Source organism: Panonychus citri, unplaced genomic scaffold, assembly GCF_014898815.1.
Source record: "Panonychus citri isolate SS breed McGregor unplaced genomic scaffold, ASM1489881v1 Contig00028, whole genome shotgun sequence".
Lineage (NCBI taxonomy): Eukaryota > Metazoa > Arthropoda > Arachnida > Trombidiformes > Tetranychidae > Panonychus > Panonychus citri.
In genome coordinates, this window is record NW_026515433.1 from 2,777,699 (window position 1) to 2,788,930 (window position 11,232).

The 11,232-nt window shown below is 33.0% G+C and overlaps 5 protein-coding genes across 7 annotated transcripts; 3 read left to right on the forward strand and 2 right to left on the reverse strand.

The window, feature by feature from the left end:
- Positions 1-386: 386 nt before the first annotated feature.
- Positions 387-2,335, reverse strand: LOC128397329 (longitudinals lacking protein, isoforms H/M/V-like). 2 transcript variants are annotated; one of them, XM_053358044.1, is made up of 4 exons: positions 2,176-2,335; positions 1,326-1,841; positions 792-1,239; positions 387-679 (listed from the first exon to the last, which is right to left on the reverse strand). In XM_053358044.1, the coding sequence occupies exons 2-4, from the start codon at positions 1,719-1,721 to the stop codon at positions 387-389; spliced, it is 1,137 nt and encodes a 378-aa protein (XP_053214019.1). In that variant the 5' UTR covers positions 1,722-1,841; positions 2,176-2,335. The 2 variants fall into 2 exon arrangements, with proteins under 2 accessions (XP_053214019.1, XP_053214020.1); XM_053358045.1 differs by lacking the exon at positions 2,176-2,335 and having other exon boundaries at positions 1,326-2,168.
- A 163-nt stretch (positions 2,336-2,498) lies between these two features.
- Positions 2,499-3,885, forward strand: LOC128397336 (microtubule-associated proteins 1A/1B light chain 3A-like). The gene is made up of 2 exons (XM_053358053.1): positions 2,499-3,098; positions 3,376-3,885. Exons 1-2 carry the CDS (start codon positions 3,056-3,058, stop codon positions 3,696-3,698), a joined length of 366 nt encoding a protein of 121 aa, XP_053214028.1. The 5' UTR covers positions 2,499-3,055; the 3' UTR covers positions 3,699-3,885.
- A 155-nt stretch (positions 3,886-4,040) lies between these two features.
- On the forward strand, positions 4,041-7,214 carry LOC128397321 (WASP homolog-associated protein with actin, membranes and microtubules-like). 2 transcript variants are annotated; one of them, XM_053358037.1, is made up of 3 exons: positions 4,041-4,368; positions 4,445-4,567; positions 4,816-7,214. In XM_053358037.1, the coding sequence occupies exons 1-3, from the start codon at positions 4,157-4,159 to the stop codon at positions 6,743-6,745; spliced, it is 2,265 nt and encodes a 754-aa protein (XP_053214012.1). In that variant the 5' UTR covers positions 4,041-4,156; the 3' UTR covers positions 6,746-7,214. The 2 variants fall into 2 exon arrangements, with proteins under 2 accessions (XP_053214012.1, XP_053214013.1); XM_053358038.1 differs by having other exon boundaries at positions 4,042-4,368; positions 4,831-7,214.
- Positions 7,215-8,853: 1,639 nt separating this feature from the next.
- On the forward strand, positions 8,854-9,940 carry LOC128397338 (microtubule-associated proteins 1A/1B light chain 3A-like). Its single transcript, XM_053358054.1, has 2 exons — positions 8,854-9,089; positions 9,357-9,940. Exons 1-2 carry the CDS (start codon positions 9,047-9,049, stop codon positions 9,677-9,679), a joined length of 366 nt encoding a protein of 121 aa, XP_053214029.1. The 5' UTR covers positions 8,854-9,046; the 3' UTR covers positions 9,680-9,940.
- A 200-nt stretch (positions 9,941-10,140) lies between these two features.
- On the reverse strand, positions 10,141-11,121 carry LOC128397334 (gamma-glutamylcyclotransferase-like). Its single transcript, XM_053358051.1, has 2 exons — positions 10,704-11,121; positions 10,141-10,626 (listed from the first exon to the last, which is right to left on the reverse strand). Exons 1-2 carry the CDS (start codon positions 10,887-10,889, stop codon positions 10,288-10,290), a joined length of 525 nt encoding a protein of 174 aa, XP_053214026.1. The 5' UTR covers positions 10,890-11,121; the 3' UTR covers positions 10,141-10,287.
- Between the last annotated feature and the right edge of the window lie 111 nt (positions 11,122-11,232).

An 11,232-nucleotide genomic window follows, 5' to 3' on the forward strand; every position in this document is an offset into this window, starting at 1 on the left:
TCCGAGAAAATCAACCAATCAGAGACGACGAAGAAATTGCTCTTAGCGCCATCTGAAGTTCAGGCAACCACCTTGCTAGTGAAATTAAATTGTTAATTGATAAATTATCTTTTTGCTGTGGCAGATTAAAAATCGGATTAATAACAGTTTTAAACTAAACTGAGGGCAATCAATCGTTTGTTTCACGATGGATAATGTAGCCTGGATCGATTGAAGAGAGTTTACCTGTTGAAGTTTTATCGTCATTTATGTTGATTGATAAAATTAATTGTTGTAGTTGTTGGGAAAAGATTAGTTTATGTTGAATATATTCCAAGCTTAAGGTTGGTCAATTAGAGACCAAATTGTAAATTGAATTTTTATGGTTGTTGACTAGTTAATTGTTGTCATAATTCTTCCCTTAGGAAAATTGATTCCAATTTGTCAAGATAAGGAGCCATTCGAGCTTGAACTGATGGGATCGCTTTATTTGCTTTAACTGCTTTGAAATCACGTTTTAGAGCTTTGATTTTACCTTCGACCTGCGACACATCACGATCCACGTTACGCTGTTGTAGAATATCACTTATCCTTTGAAGAGATATCATTTTTTTACTTGATGATCTCCAAATACCGGCTGATTCTTCATCCCAAACATCAACAAGTGTTTTTGTTTCCTCTTCCGACCACATTTTTCGACCTTGAAAAGAAAACAGAAAAAGTTTAGAACAAGTTATTTCCTATTCGGATTTTTTAATAATCCTAAAGGCAAACCGATCACTTTGTAAATTTAAACATAATCAATTTCTTACCACTTAATCCACCCGTTGAGTGTTGAATTTTCTCTATTCTCATTTGTCTCAAATTGGCTTTAAAAGCTGCTGATGGGGACAATTTACAGACAGGGCGAGGGTAACGAGTTGATGGTCCAGGTAAAGAGCAACTCGAATCATCTGCTTCGTTTAAAACTTGAGGATATTCAGCTAAACGAGAATTAACATTGGCCTGTGGTTCATTGGATGCACTTTCGATTATTATTTCAGAGGGTTTAGATAAGACCTCGTGTTGGAGAATTACAAGATCTCCTTCTTCTCCTTTAGAAACTTTTGCATGAGATTCATCTTCACAGAGATCATTTTCCGAAACATCGGATTCTGAAATCTCTTCAGCTTGTGGTTGTTTAATAGAAGTACGTTGACGTCTTTTCCTTTTGTAACTACCGCGAGGCGAAGATTCCTTATCCTTAGGACTAGTTTCAACCTAGAAATTACATTAAAAAAAGAGTTTTATAAGTATTGGATTTAAAATATTCATAGAGATAAAATTTACAAAGAAATTAATCTCACCTTAATGTCCATTAGTCCAATAATCATTAGCGCTTTAGCTGAGTCCAAAACTGAGGGTAAACTACTTTGAGGAATTGTAACTTCCCCCTTGTACATAAATTCAATAATTGCTTCAAGATCAGAGATTGACATGTCCTTGAGTATAACTATTGGATATTGGTTTGGGTTAGAAAAATATGCAAAGAGATCTGTGAAATAAGGGGAACATGCAGAGAGAACCAATTTATGAGCTTTGATGGTTCCACCTTGACAGGAAATAGTACAATCGGTTAAAATTTCATCGTTGTAAAGTCTTTGGAATGCTGAGACCAAATGATTTTGGTGACTATTAAGTTTCAAACAAAATGCTTGATCCGATATAGATGAAGATGAAGCTGATGCTGATGGAGGTGCCATGGTTTTCCAAGTGTCACGAAAAAATAGTCAATCCAATTTCAATAAAACTCTTGTAAAGAAGAGAAAACAAACAAACGTCGAAGCAAAGTGAAAGAGAAATAAGCAAAAAACAATTGACAACTAATCATAGTAAAATTAGCAACACCAACAATAGAATCAGCGTGCAAATAATAAAAGTCCATAGTCACAGAGAGAAAACCAGATCACCAGGAAATGGCAACAATCGATTGAAAATTAAGTTCAGCCAACATCCAAATATAGTAAAATAAGAAAGAACAAGAAAAGAGAAGAATAATTAAAAATCGTCATACCGATTTACAAAGAATAATAAAAAAAACATCAACTTTATACCACAAGTAATGAGAGAAAATAAAATAAAAACAATTAGAAAATGTGATCGGCCCTAAACAAATTTAACAAAATGTTTCCACTAATTAATTACTCGGTTCAATACCTTTTCACAATTGTAGACAATCACAAAGTGATAAAAACAGTGATGATAATCAAATGTCACACGAAAATAATTATTATCTCGAATTAGAATATAAAAGTTTGATGAACAATCAGGACGAGATTAAATAACGACCACAATTTAATAAGCTGAACTTCAGCTGCTTAAGGAAAAGAACAAACAATCACCATGGTAACCGAAATACATTTTCTTTTCTATAAGCGGTTAATTTAACATGGAACAAAATTATTCTCAATTAACAATTGTTTCCTTTTAATTTCTTTCGATTATCTTGATTAATTGTCAACTTTAGAAGTATAGATTGATTCAGTTCTCATTGGAAATCTACAATCATAGTGAATATTATTGGAAGATTATTCTTTATGTTGTTCAACTATTTTCCAATCTTGTAAACAATTGATTCCAATTTTTTTTAATTTTGTAAACTATTGAAGTGATTTTGTTATTTACAATTGTGAACCACTGGAGTAGGACTATTTGTTAATTGCTCTTGCAATTAATCAGATTTAGAGATCTGTGAATGTATGAATTGATCGTTGCTCTGAAATCAATTTTTGCGGCAGAGAAAAAAAGTCGATTTATCTCAACGTAATTGTGAACAATTGAGATTGTTAATCGTGTCCCCATTGAGAGAATTACTTTACCCTGTTTATAGAATCGCTGATTGTTGAACAAAGAAAAAGAAATCAGTTGATTCAAGATAAACATTTAGGTTTCTGGTGAACTGGACGGGGGAAAGTTAAGAAGAGAAGAGGAAAAAAGAGAAAAGAAAACATTGAGCTTCTTCATTTTGTTTTCTTCTCTTTTTTAATTGTTCTGTTTTAATTATTTTTTATTCTTTTTTTACTGTTTTTAAGATCAAATGGACAAGCAAAATTTCGAGTTTAAAAGAAATCTAACATTTGGTAAGTTGTTCAAGTTGTTCATTTCTCTTTACCTCTTTGTCTTTCTCTATCTCTCTCCATTGTTTTCCTTCATTTTGAAATGTTTTTGTTTACAAAAATTTCTCTTTCTTTTCTTCTTTTTTTCTTTTTCTTTTTTCTCTTTTGCTGTAACTTACTTATCACTTGACTCTTAATTATTGTGAGATATGTTTGCTCTCAAATTACGAGACTATTTTTCTCTGATGCAACTTGATTCAAATTTAACAATTTGTGTTGTTATTGTTTTCTCCTTTTATAGATGAGCGAAAAAAGCAATCAAAAAGTATGAGAAGACTTTATTCTGACAAGACTCCAATAATTATCGAGAAATATCGTTCTGAGAAACAATTACCAATAATTGATAGAAATCGCTATCTTGTACCCCAACACCTTCCATGTCACAAGCTGGTGGAAATAGTTCGCCGCCGACTCACCTTACATCCAAGTCAGGCTCTTTTTCTTCTCGCTGGTGGGAATTCATTAGTCTCCAATTCCACTTCTGTTGGTGAAGTCGCTGAACAATTCAGAGACCCTGATGGCTTCTTGTATATTGTTTATGCTTCACAAGAAACTTTTGGCTGAACAATCTGACAACAGTGACGAATGAAAGAAAAGACAATCTTTCAATCATTTAATCCCAATCACTGAGATATTGGGATGAAATGATTCGATAATTACCCAAGTTCAAACACAAAAATCTATCCATTAAGGAGCAACAATTAAAGATGATACGAATGGCAGTGCCATTGTAATCAGAGATGAAAAACAATTCTCATTCTAATAATAAGCAATTGACTAATAAACTAGAATGTTGAATAATTAACATTCTACATTGTTAATTTTATTCTAGTTTAACTTTTGTTTATTAAAGAAAAACTTTTACGAAAATTTTTCGTCCATTGGAAATGACTCAACGGTCCCTAATCGTCTCGTGATTTTGTTTACATTTTTGTTATCAACAACTTTCTAATTAATAAGTTTTAGGGTCCTCATTGTTTTCATAGTTAAATGTTGACAACTAAACTAAGTGCCTCAATTAAATGATGGATTCTTCCTCTAACAGCCTGGAAGGCTGGGTCGCCGTTAAAAGAAACATTTTCATGCGTGAAGGTGACATTGACTTTGGTGACTCGAGTAAGATCAAATTTCTTGTTGCTTATAATCAAATTGAGCAAAAATTAGCGATAACTTGTACTCAAGGAAGTCGAAAAGCGAGTGATGTTAAACCTAAATCAGTGGCGTCTTTTATCAGGTAACTAATTGTTTTTCTTTATATTTGGTCATTAACTCATGACTTTAATCTCTAACTTGACTTTTTTTTCTTGTAGTGTTCAAGCCTTAAAAGGGATTCACAATCAGTTGAGAATCGTTTATCCTGCTCTTGATGGTCATTTTCCAGCCAATCTCGAGTCAACGGGAGGTTTTTTACCTTATCTAATGGCAGCATTTAGGTAAATTAATTTAAGAGTAATTGTTGATTTTTTATTGGACATAAACTCTAGCTTGCTGGTGACAATCATATTGATCAGATTATCCTGAGTTTTTAGCCATATTATTTAGGTTAGATTATATTCATCTCTCTCAGGCTGAATTTATTAACAATTATTTCAAATTTTCACTTTGTCATTGTTTCACCTTCTCTTAGAAATGTTTTTTTTACTAACAAACTTATTGTAAATTAATTAACTGACCTTTCTAGTTATTACATTTTAAGGATACCGGAAGAAGTTGACTTGGAAACATGTAATGCAATTGAACAATATCTTGAGGTCGCAATGTCCATGGCTGGCAAAGGTCTTCTTTTGGCTCTTTTATTTGATGATGATGAAGATCCATTAAGTGACTTTGAAGAGGATATTCAAGAGATGAGATTGACAGGGTTTGAGAACGTAGTTAAAGGATGTTACACCGATCTGGAAGATGTTCTAAGGCTTAGAACTCGAGCTAAAAACATGAAAGAATTGGCTAAAATATGGAAGCTTGAAGATAAAGTCATCGCAAGTTTGTCTGTTGCAATTTCCGAAAAATATAATTTTCAACTTCAACCGTTTCTTCAACTTCGGGAAATGGCTCATAATCATATTAAACAAGCCAAAGAACGTCTTAGTGATCCAGATTTTGGTAATCGAGTCAAAATTCTTGCCAGAAAAGAGATCGAGGAATTTAATGATCAGTTTTTAAGTGCCAATGGAGCCTTACAGCATCTTTACCAAGAGTATTATCGAAAAGTTGTTGATATCATCTCAGGTCAAATGATTCGTATCAAGGAGGATGAACAACGATTCGGCAAAAATGGTTTCGACCTCGAAGATGGACCATTGAGACTTCTCAAATTACAAATAAACCATAGCCAAGAGATCATCAAACTTAGAAATACAGTTAGGGTAACAAAAGAGTATAATCGGGATCAATTGAGAAAATATCTAAAATCTTTGGATCAAGACTCTGATAAGTCATCATCCGAACACGAACTGAAAAGAACTGAGCTCGATATCATCAACACTCGACTTGAGATTCTTGCTGAAGAAGAGAAGTTGATCAAGAAAAAACTTGATTTACTCGCGATGCAAAATTCAGACGAAATTTCCGATAGCGATTTATTTCATGACGCGGTTGAAGAAACTCAAGACCAACTCGAGGAAGATTGTCCAACTAATATTGGATCCGACAAAATAAAAGCGATCGATATATTGAAAGTTGAACGTCAATCTATTGCTCGTCGACGAGCTCATCTTCGTAATAAAAAGGCACTTCTACTGACAGAATCTAAAGAAGGACAATCTATCCAAGAAAATGAAGCAGATGACACACAATCTCAAGTAGGAAGTCAAAGTGATTCTACTACTATTCGAGCTTCCACTCGAAGATTAAGTCTATTAAGTATTTGTAGTGATGAAGAAAAGCAACGAGAAGAAGCTCACAAAAAGATTCGTAAGAAAACTTTACAAAGATTGAAAGCCTTTCGTATGCGAAGTCAAAAGTTCTGTGATGAAGGTGAATTCTTTCAAGAAAAATCATTGGAACATGATGAAAGATTACCACCTTATCCATGGATTCATAGTGTTGCAGCTTCTGGTGATGGATCATTACCACCGCCTCCAGATGATGTTCACCAACCTGATTCATTCCAAGAAATGAAATCAATGTATAATATTGAAAATTTTCCACCTCAATCAAGTCTTTCAGATGAAACTACCAAGTCCAAAACTATTGTAGATAAAACTCCGGCTGCTTCATCTTTCTATGTTCAGCTGAACTCACCTCCGAATATTCCTCCACCTCCTCCTAATTGCCCTCCACCACCACCTCCTCCACCTCCTCCTCCTGCTCCATTCGTCTCCCTGACAAAGCATCAGCGTGATAAAGCATTTGTATCATGCATGGAAAAAAGTTTTCGAGGCAAATCACAGATTGAAGAGAAAATTGATTCATCATCTTCAACAATTAATCTCAACGATATACTGAATGCACGTGGAAAATTGAAAAAATGCGAACCAATAACAAAAGAGATAAACGAAGCGAGTCAAGTTGCTCAAAATCTGATGAACGCTTTGAATAAGATCAGAGCTGCTCGACGTGATTCAGATGAATCAGAAGACGAACAAGATAATTCAAACGATTTCGATTGAAAAACTCCAATAATCGTTTTTTATATTTGATACAATTGAAATCGGAAAGAGTTAGCAGCATGAACACTTCAGCATTTTCACCATGTTTTGTTTAATGCTGATTTTCATATGAATTCCGATAATAATTTAGGAAAGAAATCAATGACTAAATAGTTTTAATCATCTGAAATGCGCTGAAGTACAGAGCAAATGACGCACTGAAATGGTCAAATTTGGCATATAAGCGCTTTCTAAGAGCTCAATCATCAATTATTGTCTAATTTGATAAAAAAAAGTAAATTTATAATTATTTTGTTTAATTAGAAATGTAAAAAAGAAAACATTTGTATTATTTGTACACGAAAATTGCCTAATTTGATTATATTGATTGATTATTGACCTCGTCCAACACCAATTCCTTTGAATTTTGTTGGTTCGTTCATTTTAACAATCGCCCATTAAAGAAAAAATCACGAATCACACCAATTAATTGTTCCTTTGTTCCAGATATTCCTCGAAGTGTCATTCCTTCCGAAAGTCCACCATTAGTTGGACCTTCAACGGAATTGGTTCCCTTGGCCAATCGAGATACAGCTACTTCATGATCATCCATATTCAAAAAGATTCTTAAAAAAGAGACAATCAAATGTTAACATTGATCATATTCATTTGAAATTTTATATTCTCATAGCTAATATACAATATTGTACGAATTTCAGGTCAAAAAAACTAATAGTATCGCTAATTTTTCAAATTGAAGTGATGAAAAAAAAAATCGACAAAAATATTTTTAAAATTAGTTTTTTGAATAACTTTTCGATTCATGCTCAGATTTTTATGAAAATAGTTTGTTTAGAATCAGCTTAAAATTTTGTTCAATTGAGGTTCAACTTAATTCTGTCAAGAGATAGAGCGAAGATATTCAAAAAAGAAAGTTCGATTTTTTTGCATTTTGACAAAATCTAATTTTTCCCATTGACAGCCATGTTAAAAGCTCTCATAAACTTAACATTTATCAAATCTCATCGATTTTTTTCCTTCAACTTTGGAACTCAATTTTGTCCGAACTAATTGACTAATTGAAATTTTTTTTCCTTCATCAATATGTTAGTTAATTAACAATAATTCAAATAATTTTCAAAATTTTAATAAAGTTCGTTCTTAAAATATTACGATTTTAGCAAAAGTTTCCAAACTTTTTCCCGCAGGTTATTTAATTACTTTCGATTCCTTTTCGATACAGTGACTGTATGGAAAGCACCATCGTTCACTTGGACCTCTGATATAAGTAAAGTTTCACCCGAAACGAGCCTCTAGAAGACCTCCGATCACTGCCACTGAATAGTAGTGCTAATTTATGGAAGACAATTGTTATTCCAATTGCAATCAAATTAATGTGATTTTATTGTAACAGTTAAATAATTGTATACTTACATAATCTCGAACCTTTTAGTTTTCCTTTGGAAAGTGGACATAATCAGTAAAGTTTCCGATTGGTTTGTTTTAAAGGTGAAACTAAAGTCGCTCTCTTCTCCAAGAGGTCGACTATTCAATTCCAAGTAACCTTGACCTGTGAACTTGACAATTCGAGAGGTTCGATCTCTACAACCGGAATTACACCGTAATTCTCAATGCTCAGTAAATTCAATGGAGTTGTATTGATCTGAACATCTTTCATACAGCCCAGGAAGTGTTTGAATGTATTGAGTGAGAGATACTCCAACCATCGATCTCTTTCAGCAGCTAATCGAACCCACTGTCCATTATTGTATCTCTCCCGAGATCTTAATTGTAATCGTGATCCAGATCCAAGATTAAATTGGTACAATACTCGCCCGTCTTGAAGGCAAATCGACACGAAATCTCCAGTGTCTGGGTTGCCCAAGAAAAAGATGATCGCGTCTTCATCAAATGATCTGAATTACAGAGCGACGATGTACTTTTCTCTGTCATATCTTTGGATCTAAAGTGAGAATCAAAATTATTATCATTACTTATTAATAGTCGACATTGATTCGCATCTCAGTCGACTGATCATTTCCTGATCTATTGTAGCATAAGAACTTTCACCTTTGAACTGCAATGCTCCTGGACCAATGAGTTCGGTCACACCTTCCATGCAGCCTCGACATCCTTGAGAAGTTAAGACGGGGGAAAGTTAAGAAGAGAAGAGGGAAAAAGAGAAAAGAAAACATTGAGCCTCAGTTTGTTTTCTTCTCATTTCAGTTGAGCTTCTCCATTTTTGTACTTTTGTTTTCTTCTCTTTTTTAATTGTTCTGTTTTAATTATTTTTTATTCTTTTTTTACTGTTTTTAAGATCAAATGGATAAGCAAAATTTCGAGTTTAAAAGAAATCTAACATTTGGTAAGTTGTTCATTTCTCTTTACCTCTTTGTCTTTCTCTATCTCTCTCCATTGTTTTCCTTCATTTTGAAATGTTTTTGTTTACAAAAATTTCTCTTTCTTTTCTTCTTTTTCCTTTTGCCTTTTTCTCTTTTGCTGCAACTTACTTATCACTTGACTCTTAATTATTGTGAGATATGTTTGCTCTCAAATTACGAGACTATTTTTCTCTGATGCAACTTGATTCAAATTTAACAATTTGTGTTGTTATTGTTTTCTCCTTTTATAGATGAGCGAAAAAAGCAATCAAAAAGTATGAGAAGACTTTATTCTGACAAGACTCCAATAATTATCGAGAAATATCGTTCTGAGAAACAATTACCAATAATTGATAGAAATCGCTATCTTGTACCCCAACACCTTCCATGTTACAAGCTGGTGGAAATAGTTCGCCGCCGACTCACCTTACATCCAAGTCAGGCTCTTTTTCTTCTCGCTGGTGGGAATTCATTAGTCTCCAATTCCACTTCTGTTGGTGAAGTCGCTGAACAATTCAGAGACCCTGATGGCTTCTTGTATATTGTTTATGCTTCACAAGAAACTTTTGGCTGAACAATCTGACAACAGTGACGAATGAAAGAAAAGACAATCTTTCAATCATTTAATCCCAATCACTGAGATATTGGGATGAAATGATTCGATAATTACCCAAGTTCAAACACAAAAATCTATCCATTAAGGAGCAACAATTAAAGATGATACGAATGGCAGTGCCATTGTAATCAGAGATGAAAAACAATTCCCATTGTAATAATAAGCAATTGACTAATAAACTAGAATGTTGAATAATTAACATTCTACATTGTAAATCAATTACAATGACAACAATTTGATTATGCAATTTGTTAGGAAAGTTGAAACTATTCTTTTAAATCTTGTAGTTTATTTGATTCTCAATCTCTTTCACTAGGTAATTTTATTTTATTGAATTCGAATTGACCAAAAATTGAACAATCAAACAAATACAAGAATCGATTTCAGTGTTAATATAAACTTAAATTTCTCATAAGCAATTAGCGGTTTCAATTAGCATTCTAGCATTTTATTTCTTTGAAAATCATAATCAGTTGATTGTGTCTACAAATTCAATGATCATTTTCTCAATTGATGATCAAAGTCACTTCACTAAATCGTGAACTTGCGAAACAATTAACTTTAAATTACTTCAAACCAACCAAATGAGCTAATTCACAATCTTTTTCCTCTTTAGCATCAAATGATTTAATCATTTCGATATAATCTTCGGGTAAATTATGTTCGATCGCCCCTCGGACAATCACCTCTTTATACACGATGGTCGGTATTCCGTCCATAGAACCAAGGATTGTCCTTCCTCGAACCTTTTCCTCTTCCGTTTGGACATAAGTGATACACTCGATTAGTTGATTGTCCTCTTCACTTTCAACAGTAATCGCAATCAACTTGTATCCTTTTTCTTGTAAATTTAATTGTTCCAAATCCTTATAAGTAATCGACCAAATGATTCCAATGACTTGAGACTAAAAGATGAATAAAATCATTTGAAAACAAAGCATAGAAATTAAATCGCAACAATTAACAAGAATAAGTCAATTACCCCTTCACTTGGAATCACATCAGCTGTTGCTCCTTTCCACAGGTTAGAGTGACCAGAGAACGTTAATTTATAATCACTTAGAATACCGATCGAAATTTTAATCGAACCTTTCAATTTGACTCGAATTCGATCCGACAACAAATTAGATCCATAACAAAAATATCGGATTGTTGATGGAAAAGACATTGATAATTAATTCAAAACGAACAATAAAAAAGAGAAAATCGATAAGTAATTTAAATGATAGAATTTTAAATTTTCTCTAGTCGATTAATCTTTCACTTCAACAATCAGTTAATTGTACAAAAAGACAAAAGGTTGAAACCAAATGATCGGCAAAATTGTTCATAACAATTTAAAAGTACAAGTTGAAACATTCATTCAATGAACTCACCTGATTGTTAATTTCCTTTTTTTTATTGTAACCATAGTGATTATCAAATGAGAAACAATTTGTTTACAATTAAGGGTTTTTTACCGATTAGAATTGATTAACCAGAAATCAATTCGATTTTTGTTGATTATTTTG